Source organism: Myotis lucifugus, unplaced genomic scaffold (genome assembly GCF_000147115.1).
Source record: "Myotis lucifugus unplaced genomic scaffold, Myoluc2.0 scaffold_600, whole genome shotgun sequence".
Lineage (NCBI taxonomy): Eukaryota > Metazoa > Chordata > Mammalia > Chiroptera > Vespertilionidae > Myotis > Myotis lucifugus.
Window position 1 is genome coordinate 397385 of NW_005871648.1, and position 13417 is coordinate 410801.

The 13417-nt window shown below is 43.3% G+C and overlaps 1 protein-coding gene across 1 annotated transcript in view; it reads left to right on the forward strand.

Annotated features, from left to right (window-relative positions):
- LOC102420198 (ras GTPase-activating-like protein IQGAP1) overlaps positions 1–13417 on the forward strand; it is a 78817-nt gene that overhangs the window by 27439 nt on the left and 37961 nt on the right. Inside the window, exons 3-4 of the mRNA XM_023745890.1 lie at positions 8920–9076; positions 10901–10978. Of these exons, the coding sequence (XP_023601658.1) occupies positions 8920–9076; positions 10901–10978 (235 nt within the window). The remainder of the gene's footprint in view (positions 1–8919; positions 9077–10900; positions 10979–13417) is intronic.

The window sequence follows — 13417 nt, forward strand, 5'->3', positions numbered from 1 at the left end:
TTTGCATTTCTTTGATTAATAGTGAGTTTCCAAATATTTCCTGTGTATTACTGACCATTTACTAGTATTTTTGTTAATCCTCACTTGAGGATTTCCCCCCCCCATTAATATTCAGAGAGAGTGGAAGGGAGGGGTGTGAGAGAGACACATAGATTGGTTGCCTCCTCACTCAGCCCCACCAGGGCTGGGGGTCAAACCCAGGTACATGCCTTTGACCAGGAATTGAACCCAAGACCCTTTGGTCCACAGGCTGATGCTCTAACCACTGAGAATACCAGCCAGGGCACTGACCCTTTATAGCCTTTTTGTGTTTCTAACCCATTTTTCCTAGGGAAATATTTGTTATTTTATTTATTTCAAGCATTTAAAATGTATGTAGAATATGGAGATTATAGGAGATTATTATTCCTTTGCTACATGTTACAAATTTATCCTCTGGTTTATCTCTCTGTTTGATTTAAAATATATATATTTTTATTGATTTCAGAAAGGAAGGGAGAGGGGAGAGTTAGAAACATCAATGATGAGAGAGAATCATCAATTGGCTGCCTCCTGCACACCCCGATTGAGCCAGCAACCCGGGCATGTGCCCTTGACCAGAATCGAACCCGGGACCCTTCAGTCCTCAGGCCAACGCTCTATCCACTGAGCCAAACTGGCTAGGGCTCCATTTGATTTTTTTAAATTGATTTTTTTTTTTTTTTTTTAAATATATTTTTTATTGATTTTTTTACAGAGAGGAAGGGAGAGTGATAGAGAGTTAGAAACATCAATGAGAGAGAAACATCGATCAGTTGCCTCCTGCACACCCCCTACTGGGGATGTGCCCGCAACCAAGGTACATGCCCTTGGCCGGAATCGAACCTGGGACCTTTCAGTCCGGAGGCCGACGCTCTATCCACTGAGCCAAACCGGTTAGGGCTCCATTTGATTTTTTTAAATTGATTTTTATAGAAGTTTAACTGCTTTTTGTGTAGCCAATTGTTTCCATTTCCTTTGTGATTTCTACCTCCATGGTTTTGTTTGGAAAAGCCTTTTCCCATTTCAGGATTGTACAACCATTCATCTATATTTTTTCCTTTTTTATTTTTAAAGTCTCTAATCCATTTGGTGTTTAATGTCAGTAGTGAAATGTGAGGTCAGGAGCTCACTTTGTTTTTTTGTTCTTTTCCGGTCGTCAGTAAAGGCTGCATCTTCCCTGATGCCCTTCTCACCCCCAGGCCCAGCTATCTAAGATCTGCAAAGAGGCTCCTCCTCCTCTGTGATTAGTCACCATTTCTCTTTCTGTTTCCATCATTACCCCAGTTCAAGACCTCCTTCTCTCTCACCTAGATTCCTGAAATAGTTGCCTAATATTTCTCTCTTGAATCTTGTCTTCCATGTTGTCGTCCTAGTTACTGTTCTAAAGTCTCAGTTCTGACCGAGCCACTCCTTTTTATTAATGTATTTAATGAAAAATTTTAAATTATAGTTGGCCAAGTCATTCTTTTTTTTCAATTTAATTTTTATTTATTGACTGATTTTATTTTATTTTACTTTTTTAAAAAATATTTTTATTGATTTCAGAGAGGAAGGGAGAGGGAAAAAGAAATAGAAACATCAAGGATAAGAGAGAATCATTGATTGGCTGCCTCCTGCACGCCTCCCATTGGGGATCGAGCCTGCAACCTGGGCATGTGCCCTTGACTGGAATCGAACCCGGGACCCTTCAGTCCACAGGCTGATGCTCCATCCACTGAGCCAAACCAGCCAGGGCTATTGACTGATTTTAGAGAGAGCGGGAGGAAGGGAGAGAGAAAAACATGGATTTGTTGTCCCACCTATTGTTGTACTCATTGGTTGATTCTTACATGTGCCCTGCCCGGGGATTGAACCCGCAACCTTGGAATATGGGGACCACACTCTAACCAACTGAGCTATCTGGCCAAGGCACGGCCAAGTCATTCTTCTGTGTAAAAACTTTCATGGCTCCCATTGCCTGCAGATTAGATACCAGGCTCCAGACATCTCCATCCCCACGGAGTCCTCCAGCAGCATGCTTTGTCATTCCCTAAATATGCCATTTGTGTTCATGCCTTTGGGCCCTTTGCTTATGCCCTTTCCTTTATCTCAAACATCTCCTTTCCCCATTGTTTACCTCTAAGTACGGTTTATCTTAAAGCCAGTTCAGCTCTCATCTCCTGTGGTAGCCAGTTGGTTAAGCATCTCTGTCCCAAGAGGGTGATCCTTTAAAGGTGGGGCAGGTATTCGTCACATTTTATAGGTGCTGCTCAGAGTGGTCCATTAAAAATGTTTCCTGAACTGCCCTCGCTGGTTTGGCTCAGTGGCTAGAGCACCGGCCTGCGGACTGAAGGGTCCCGGGTTCGATTCCAGTCAAGGGCACATGCCTGGGTTGTGGGCTCGATCCCCAGTAGGGGGCGTGCAGGAGGCAGCCAGTCAATGATTCTCTCTCATCATTGGTGTTTCTATCTGTCTCTCTCTCCCTCTCCCTTCCTCTCTGAAATCAATAAAAAATATATTTAAAAAAATGTTTCCTGAATGGATGTGAGTAGATTTGTTTTGGAAAATTGATTTAAAATATGTATATAACAGCTTTATAAAAGCAGTCTAAATATGAAAGGGATATAAGAATCATTTATGAGAGCCCTGGCTGTGTAGCGCAGTTGATTAGAGGGTCATCCTGATATGCCAGGGTTGCAAGTTCTCCCCCCAGTCAGGGCCCATACAAGAACCAGCCAATGAATGCATAACTAAGTGGAACAACAAATCGATGTTTCTCTCTCTTTCCCTCCCCTTTCTTCTCTCTCTCTCACAAATCAATCAATAAAAAATAATTATGAGAATTATTATGTAATTATATGAAAGACAGGCTTTAATATGAGCACTCATTGTTCACACTGATTGTGTCTACTTCACCAGTGTTTAACATTTAATATGCCCGTCTCTTGGTGCCTGATAGAGGAGGATGGTGAGTGAGGTCATGGACTGTGGTGTGGGATGCTTCAGAAAGTCCAGTTTCGGAACTTGAGCATTTGTTAGTGAGTGTTCAGTAGGTGGTAGCTGTCATTTCTTAAAGAGGCAGTATATTGTAGCAAGGGAGTTTAGGCTTTAGAATCACACCAGCTTTGGTTCAAGAGTGAGCTTAGCCTGTCCAGTGTGACTCAGTGGTTGAGCGTCGACCTATGAACCAGGAGGTCATGATTCGATTCCTGGTCAGGGCACATTCCTGGGTTACAGGCTGGATCCCTCATTCGGGGGAGGGTGGAGGGCGGGGGGGAGGGGCGTGCAGAAGGCAGCCGATCAGCGATTCTCATCATTGATGTTTCTATCTCTCTCTCCCTCTCCCTTCCTCTCTGAAATAAATAAAATATATATATATATATTTTAAAAAGAGTGAGCTTAGCCACTTACAAGCTCGGTAATTTTGGAGAGATTATTTCACTTTTAGGAGCGCATGGTTTCCGTATCGGGAAGATAAGAACAATATTACTACTTCCCTTATGGCTTTTTGCAAGTATCAAGTGAGATAATTCATACAAAGCATTTAGCTTCATATCTGCCATGTGGGGTTAGAGGTTATATTTTTAGTGTTACTTATATTGAAAATGAGCCATTGAGGAGGATAAAATGTTGAAAGTTTCTGTCCCTTGTTTTGAGAGGAAGGACTCAGAACTCTTCCCTCCATTTTCTTCAACTCTTGTGATAAATACTGTGAGAAATACAAGGGTTTTGTTGTGGCTGTGGCTGTGGCCCAGCATCCTGATCACAGGTGGGTGTGCTGATGTCATATCACCACTTGGTATGACATTCTCAGAACTTTGCTTGTAAGTGACTTATTATTTATTTATTTATTTTACATATTTTTATTGATTTCAGAGAGGAAGGGAGAGGGAGAGAGAGACAGAAACATCAATGATGAGAGAGAATCATGGATCGGCTGCCTCCCGCACAGCCCACACTGGGGATGGAGCCCACAACCCAGGCATGTGCCCTTGAGCGGAATTGAACCTGGGACCCTTCAGTCCACAGGTCAACGCTTTATCCACTTGAGCCGAACCGGCTAGGGCATAAGTGACTGATTTGTTAGAACATCTGTACCTGTAGAAACATTTGTACTTGAAGAAAAATGTGAAATCCCCACATTGTGGTCAGAGTGATTTTCTGAAACCCAGACCTGCCCAGGTCATCCCCCTTTTAAAACCCTGTAGTGTCCCCCATGACTAGGATGAAAGAAAGGCTTCATAGCCTGACAGACAGGCCTTGCACCATCCAGCCCACCGACTTCTTCATCCCCCCCCCCCCCCCCAGCGTTCCCCCCTTGCACTTTACCTCCCAGCAATAGCGTCAAAATGGACTGTGATGGTTTGGGAGCGTTGGGGCATTAAAGAGAGAGGGAGTGGGAGGTGAGAGGGGAGTGGAGGAGTTGGTGCAGACTAGATCTTTAATGAGCTTTCCAACCGCGAGATTCTATGAATAGAAGACAGTGTTAAACATGAAAATTGGTAAAAAGTTGTGTGGCCAATGCTTTTTCTTTTGTGCATGGATTATTACTTTTTGTACTTAAATTAAAAAATAACTTGATTCCAGAGAGAGGAAGGGAAAGAGAAACCCCAAGCAGTTGCCCCCCACACGCGCCCTGACTGGGGATTTGAACCTCAACCTAGGTTTGTGCCCTGACTAGGAATCAAACCCACCACCTTAAGTATATTTTTTTATTGATTTAAGAGAGGAAGGGAGAAGGAAAGAGAGATAGAAACATCATTGATGAGAGAGAATCATTGATTGGCTGCCTCCTGCATGGCCCCTACTAGGGATTGAGCCCACAACCCGGGCATGTGCCCTTGGCCAGAATTGAACCTGGTACCCTTCAGTCCTCAGGAGGATGCTCTATCCACTGAGCCAAACCGGTTAGGGCAATGATTTTATTTTTTATTTCCGCTTTATTGAGGTATAATTAGCATACAAAATTATAAGACATTTTAAGTACATTGTCATGACTTGTTATACGTACACATTGTAAAAGGATCATCTAGTTAATTAACATATCCATCACTTCACATATTTATTTATTTTGGTAAGAACATTTATTTATATTCTACTCTCAGCAGATTTCACTTATACAGCACAGTGTTCTCAGCTGTACTCACCATGTGTTATGTATTTGAGGTTTGTACTCTTCTACCAACCTGTCCCTATTTCTCGTATTCCTGGAACCACTTTTCTATTATTTCTACGAGATTTTTTTTTTTGCGTTGTTTTTTAGATTGCACATAGAAGAGATACCATGCAATATTTGTCTTTGTCCGGCTTACATTTTTTAAAAATACATTTTATTGATTTTTTACAGAGAGGAAGGGTGAGGGATAGAGAGTTAGAAACATCGATCAGCTGCCTCCTGCACACTCCCCACTGGGCATGTGCCCGCAACCAAGGTACATGCCCTTGACTGGAATCGAACCCGGGACCCTTAAGTCCATAGGCCGATGCTCTATCCACTGAGCCAAACCAGTCAGGACTGTCTGGCTTATTTTACTTAGCATAATGCCCTCAAATTCCATCCATGTTGTCACAAATGGCACGATTTTCTTTCTCATATCTGAATATTTCGTTTCTCACACACACACACACACACGCACACACACACACACACACACCACACACAACACCTGTATCCATTCATATGTTGATGGACAGTTAGGTTGCTTCCATATCTTGGCTGTTGTGAATAATGCTGCAATGAAGAGGGGAGTTCACACCTACCCTTGATCTCCAGATTTCGTTTCACTTCCTTTGACTGTATACCCAGAAGTGGGATGGCCGGGTCCTATGACAGTTCTGTTTTTAATTTTTTGAAGACCCTCCCTGTTGCCTTCCGAGTGGCTGCACCAATTTACAGTCCCACCAATAGTGCTTAGCGGTTCTCTTTTCTCCACATCCTCCCCAACACTTGTTACTTCTTGTCTTTCTGGTGACAGCCTGCCTGCCTCTCCCAGCCCTCTGACTGTCTCTCCCTTTCACCAAATCACAGTTGGCTTCTCTCCCTCTGACCTGACCCTTGAGTGATGTTCTGCGTCACTACAGGAAATGTCCTGGTGTAGCTGTTAATCTGGACTGTTTTACAGCAGTCAGACTAGGGAAAGCACAGAGAGGATTGTGGGAGATGTTGCATGGTCCCTGCTTTTACTTGGATATATATTTTTTAAATATATTTTTATTGATTTCAGAGAGGAAGGGAGAGGGGGAGAGAGAGAAACATCAGTGATGAAAGAGAATTTTTGATCAGCTGCCTGCTGCACCACCCTCACTGGGGACCGAGCCCACAACCCGGGCATGTGCCCTTGACCGGAATCGAACCCAGAACCCTTCCGTTCCCAGGCCGACGCTCTATCCACTGAGCCAAACCGGCTGGGGCTGATATTAATCTAGTAATCCCAGAGGAGAGGAAAGCCCACACAACTTTGGTAACTGGCTCTGATTCAAGGCAAAAACACATCCTGTGCTGCTTATTCATCGTCTTCCCTGTGTGTTCACCTTATTTTGAGAAGAAAAGTAATTTTTTCTTCATACTGTTACATGGCAAAGAGCTGCTGCTGGCTCACACTGAGTTGTTCTAGAACAGCGGTTCTCAACCTGTGGGTCGCGACCCCTTTGGCGGTCGAACGACCCTTTCACAGGGGTCGCCTAAGACCATCCTGCATATCAGATATTTACATGACGATTCATCACAGTAGCAACATTACAGTTATGAAGTAGCAACGAAAATAATTTTATGGTTGGGGGTCACCACAACATGAGGAACTGTATTTAAAGGGCCAGAAGGTTGAGAACCACTGTTCTAGGATGTCCCTGTCAATGAGATCACAGGGTAGACTTCCCCCGAGGGCTGGGTTGCCAGGAGCTGTTTGCTGTGTCCTTTCAGCAGTGACATATTGGAGGGATGGCTGTATGAGGTTTGTCCTGAGACTACACCCGTTTTCTGTACCAATAACCTACACTGTTTTCCCCATCGTCCTGTGGTCTTTAGGTTCTTCCTGAAGTAGAGTTTGGATTTTGTAACTGTTACAAATTGCTATCTAATTTAGTGACTCTGGCATCTCTTCTGAAAAACTCATTTGTTTCCCACCCCCACCCCTTCTCCCCCTCCTCATCCCTGACATTTAAATTCTACCTGAAAGAAAAGTCAGAAGAGGAAATTTTATTTATTATCGTTGAATTGAGAGAATGACCAGAAAATTCTCTCGCCCATTCATATATCCAGGCAGTCTTTATTTAAGAGTCGACTATGGGGCAGACAATATGCTGGCTGCTTTAAAAGTATAACAGATTTCAAAATGAGGTTGAGTGACTATTCGATAGAACTTGAGAAAAACGGGAAATGGTTGCTTTTCCTTATTATTTATTTATTTAATATATTTTATTGATTTTTCACAGAGAGGAAGGGAGAGGGACAGAGAGCCAGAAACATCAATGAGATAGAGAAACATAGATCAGCTGCCTCCTGCACACCCCACAACCAAGGCACATGCCCCCAACCGGAATTGAACCCAGGACCCCCCAGTCCGCAGGCCGACGCTCCATCCACTGAGCCAAACCGGCTACGGCTTATTATTTTTTAAAAATATTTTTTTATTGATTTCAGAAAGGAAGGGAGACACACAACCCGGGCATGTGCCCTTGACCGGAATCGAACCCAGAACCCTTCAGTCCATAGGCCAACGCTCTATCCACTGAGCCAAACTGTCTAGGGCAGTGGTTAGCAAACTCATTAGTCAACAGAGCCAAATATCAACAGTACAACGATTGAAATTTCTTTTGAGAGCCAAATTTCTTAAACTTAAACTATATAGGTAGGTACATTGTTATTTAACTTAATTAGGGTACTCCTAAGGCTTAGGAAGAGCCACACTCAAGGGGCCAAAGAGCCGCTTATGGCTCGCGAGCCGCAGTTTGCCGACCACGGGTCTAGGGCGTCACTGATTTGGGGGATCATATAGTGTTTCTTAGATGTTCAGAGGATTCTGTGACTCAAAAAAATGGTTTAAAATCATTGCTCTAAATGATTTTTAGTTACATACCTTTCGTTTGTAGAAAACATATGCAATTAAACTCTGATTTGTTGTATCTTGGGCTTCCCTGAAATCTTGAGAGAAGTGTTCAAGGGACAAAATACAGTTTTCCTTCTGTCTTTACAACCTCTTCTTCTCTGAAAAGCACTGAAGAATTCATTTTTATTGCTTTCATGAGAGGTACCTTCAGTGTTTTAGCCAAGATAACTGACTATTTTGGCAACCCCAAACAACCATAAAACCTTGAACCTAGAAATTCACTGTGGGTTCTGAATGCTAAAACCAGAGGAGAACTTCGGCAATAAAACAGTTGAGATGGTGGCTTCGGTTACAAATGGTTTTCCGTAGGAGTCCTTAAGGAGTAACCTAAGGACTGAGGGAACGGATCCGAGGTGCATGGGACAGTCAGGACCTGGGAGCCAGCTGGCTCTGGGGCGGCAGAGAGGAAAGTAGGGTAGAGAAGAAGGTGGCATTCATGCTCCAGAAGTTTTCCAAGTTCCCTGCCTCAGATCTGACTGGGTCAGGACAAGGCTTGTGAAATTGGATCTTTTATAAAAAAAAATATTTTTTTTATTGTTTTCAGATAGTCAGGGAGAGGGAGAGAGAGAGAGAAACATCAATGATGAGAGAGAATCATGGATCGGCTGCCTCTTGCACGCCCCCCACTGGGGATCAAGCCCACAACCTAGGCATGTGCCCTGACCGGGAATCGAACCGTGACCTCCTGGTTGACGCTGAACTTGGATCGTAAAGGCGTGTTGCTTATCCGAGGAGAATGGAAATTAAGCTTGATCCTCTGAGGAATGCTTCAGTCCTCCCTGCCTTGTCTCAAGTCCTCTCTCCCTCTGTGCAGGTGGATGGAAGCATGCCTGGGGGAAGACCTGCCTCCTACCACAGAGCTGGAGGAGGGCCTTCGAAACGGGGTCTACCTCGCCAAACTCGGGAACTTCTTCTCTCCCAAAGTGGTGTCCTTGAAGAAAATCTACGACCGGGAGCAGACCAGATACAAGGTGAGTCCTCCCGGCGTGGCGCCAGCACGGCCGTGAACGTGAGAGAGGTTCGCATGCTTTCTCCTGTGTACGAGTTACTGAGAAACGAGTTTAAGGGTGTTTGTTCCAACAAAAGTGTAGAAAATAGTGCAAAATCAAGATATAGTAGTAGAACTTCAGCTGTTTGTATTTCTGATACATTTCTTGCGATGGTGGGTCTCATCATGGTCCTTGTGAAAATTTTTTTTTTAATCCTCATCTGAGGATATTGTTCCATTGATTTTTAGAGAGAGGGAACGACAGAGAGAAATATCGATGTGAGAGAAACACATTGATTGGTGGCTCCTGCACTCACCCTGACCAAGGCCATGCGGGGGAGGAGCCTGCAACCAAGGAACACGCCCTTGACCGGAATTGAACCCGGGACCCTTTGGTCCATGGGCCGATGCTCTATCCACTGAGCCAACCTGGCTAGGGCCTTGATGAATTTTTTTTTTTCTTAGAAGGTAGCGGAAGTAACTAGAGGAACTACTTTAACTTTAACCAAGTCCTGAGATTTGTTGGCAGATTGAAAGCATTAGCAACTTTAGGGAAAAAAGATCCACCTGTGATATTAGAGTGCAAGGTAAAGTGGGAAGGCGATCCAGTTTCAGAAAATGGAGATAAGTGAAAGGGTTTGATTCCTGTGGCCCACGGCCCTGAGTAAGAAGACTGCTTAGTTCAGTTGACAGGGACCAAAATTAGTCATCTAAGAGCTTCTGTGGGGAGCCTTCCTCAGAGCTCTTATTTGAAATAAGGATGCGTATAAAATAGTGGAAGATGGCAAAACCAACAGCGAATGTAAGAGCAGTTGACTGTAATAATGAGCTAAGGATGAAGATGCAATCAAAAGAGATTTTTTTTGGTCCCCCCCCAAAAGAGATTTTTATGTTCAAATTTAAAGGGAAACAAGGAAGGTATAGACCCTAAGCCAAAGCCAAATTAAGATCTCAGATAGAAACCTATCTTTTATTTATTTATTTATTTTTTAAAATATATTTTATTGATTTTTTACAGAGAAGAAGGGAGAGGGATAGAGAGTTAGAAACATCGATGAGAGAGAAACATCGATCAGCTGCCTCCTGCACGCCCCCCAGTGGGGATGTGCCCGCAACCAAGGTACATGCCCTTGACTGGAATCGAACCTGGGACCGTTGAGTCCGCAGGCCAAACGCTCTGTCCACTGAGCCAAACCGGTTCGGCTTCTTTTTTTTAAAAAAAATATATTTTTATTGATTTCAGAGACGAAGGGAGAGGGAGAGAGAGATAGGAACATCAATGATGAGAGAGAATCATTGATTAGCTGCCTCCTACACACCCCACACTGGGGATCGAGCCCGCAACCCGGGCATGTGCCCTGACCTGAAATCGAACTGTGACCTCCTGGTTCATAGGTCAACACTCAACCACTGAGCCATGCCGGCTGGGTCTCTCCGGATAGTTTTTAAATGAGAGGAGCGGAGATGTGGATTGGGCTTTTTGGGATTGGAATGTGAACATAATGCTATGGACAGACCTTGAATTTAAGGGGACCTTGTAAAGTTTGTCTAGGAAACTTGCAAGAGAGTTTTTATTTAGTATTGTGTCACTTTTGGCAACGTGTCTTTTTTTAAATTAAAACAAATTATTTATTAAATTGATTGGGTGACACTGGTCAGCATGAACATATAGGTTTCAGGTGTGGGTTTCTATGTTACCAGATCTGTATAGTGCACCGTGTGCCCACCACCCAAAGTCCGATCTTCTCCTGTCACCTTATATTAGGACCCCCTTCGCCCCCGCCTAATGGTCTTTTATTTGTTCTAGGCGACTGGCCTCCACTTCCGACACACGGATAATGTGATTCAGTGGTTGAATGCCATGGACGAGATTGGCTTGCCTAAGGTAATCCACGTGATAGTCATAGTTCTGGCTCAGCTCTGTCTTGGCATAAGGGTTCTCACTCTACTTATGAAAGTATTCTTTATTTTCAATGGAATCTGTGGTGATTTTTTTTTAAAAGTACTTAAGATCTCTTTCTTCTGTTCCTTTTAGAAAATAGTTTTGTTCTTTTTGTTTTATATTCCTCAACCCTGCTTCACCCCACCTTAGAGAAATTCCTTGTGATATCATTTACTTTTATTACATCAAATTGTAGACTTACATTAAAATTCACATACCATGATATTCTGCCAGACACCACATAAATTTTAAAGTATATAATTCAGCGGGTTATTATTATTATTAACAATGTTGTTTCATTAAAATTTAACTTTAGGAAATATTTTAGAAATGTTATCTTCCAGCTTCAGAATAACCAAATTTAGGGTGTTTGAAGGGTCATTTTAAAAAATATATTTTTATTGATTTCAGAGAGGAAGGAAGAGGGAGAGAGAGATGGAAATATCAATGATGAGAGAATCATTGATTGGCTGCCTCCTGCATGAACCCCACTGGGGACTGAGTGGGAAACCCTGGCATGTGCCCTGACCGGGAATCGAACCGGGAACTCCTGGTTCATCAACCACTGAGCCATGCTGGCCGGGCCATCCTTGACTGTTTTGCTCAGGAGTCTGTTTAGTGCTGCTCTTAGTGAAATTGCCATCTCTAGCTACCCGTCCCACCAGAACCCGTAAAGGCTGTGCTGTATTATCATTTTTTTTTTTAAATATATTTTATTGATTTTTTACAGAGAGGAAGGGAGAGGGATAGAGAGTTAGAAACATCGATGAGAGAGAAACATCGATCAGCTGCCTCCTGCACACTCCCCACTGGGGATGTGCCTGCAACCAAGGTACATGCCCTTGACCGGAATCGAACCCGGGACCCTTGAGTCCGAAGGCTGATGCTCTATCCATTGAGCCAAACCGGTTAGGGCTGTATTATCATTCTTAGAGGCATGGCATCTTTCTTTACTACCCCACCCCAATTCTTTGACCTAAGAATTCTTTTAAGAAGTTATCCCTCCACCATGATCAGACAAGCATAAAAAGATGTATATGTAAGGATTTTTCAGCCTTGCTTATGGTAGAAAGAATTGATAGCAAACCACATGTCCCTTCACTAGGGAATTAATTGTGATGCAGACAGAGCCCAGTGCAGCCATAAAAAAGGATGACGTTACTCTGAATTGACAAAGGAAGTTGTCTGGGATGTGCTAAGTGGAAAAATAACATAATAGGCTAAGGTTATAAGAGTTTATGTTCTGGCTAAGATGAGATCACTATTTTTGTGTAAAAATAAAGTGAATGTTCTTGGGAAAAATCTGTTAGGAAATACAGCTTTCATTTTTGTGTGATGGGATTAGGGTTGTTTTTTTTTTTTAAAAAAAAAATATTTTTTTTTATTGATGATAGAGAATCATTGATTGGCTGCCTCCTGCATGTCCCCTACTGGGGATGGAGCCCGCAACCCAGGCATATGCCGAACCGTGATTTCCTGGTTCATAGGTTGATGCTCAACCACTGAGCCACGCCGGCTGGGCTTTTTTTTTCTTTTTCTTTATACTGTTCTATAGGCTAAATTTTTGTAAACAACAACAAAAAGTGAAGGGGGGGGGGGAGGAGATGTGGAGTATTAGGAAGTGCCCACAGCCAATTGTAAATGTGTAGCACAGTGCTGAGCTCACTGTTGCATGTCTGTCTGTTGAACTGAGTTAAATCCAGAGCTGAATCTTCGCCGAAGACAAGTTTTTGTCCTCTTTTCTTCAGAGCAGAGTGCTGAAGCTGTCTTCCTTGCACTGGTGTGTTTGAGAATTAGGCCCCACAATGTCAGGAAATGCAGTACGTCAAATTCTGACAGCTACTTGGCCTTTCTGTGCACCTGTAACTTCCTGTTCCTGTTTTTTGTGTGGTGTGCCTATTGGGCAAGATGACTTAACCTCTTTTTTTTTTTTTTTTTTAAATATATTTTATTGATATTTTTACAGAGAGGAAGGGAGAGGGAGAGGGATAGCGAGTTAGAAACATCGATTCAGCTGCCTCCTGCACGCCCCCTACTGGGGATGTGCCCGCAACCCAGGTACATGCCCTTGACTGGAATCGAACCCGGGACCCTTGAGTCCGCAGGCCGACGCTCTATCCGCTGAGCCAAACCAGCTAGGGCTGACTTAACCTCTTTTGAATGGTACTCAGAGCCTTGTTAATATTTGCTGTTGCTAGGAGTAGTATTCTTATTATAAAATGCTTTTTTGTTGTATTTTTTTTTTTTTGTTAATCCTCTCTCGAGGATATTCTTTCATTGATTTTTAGGGAGAGTGGGAGAGAGAGGGGAACGCAGAGAGAAACACTGATGTGAGAGAAACACATCGATTGGTTGCCTCTTGCACGAGCCCTGACCAGGGCC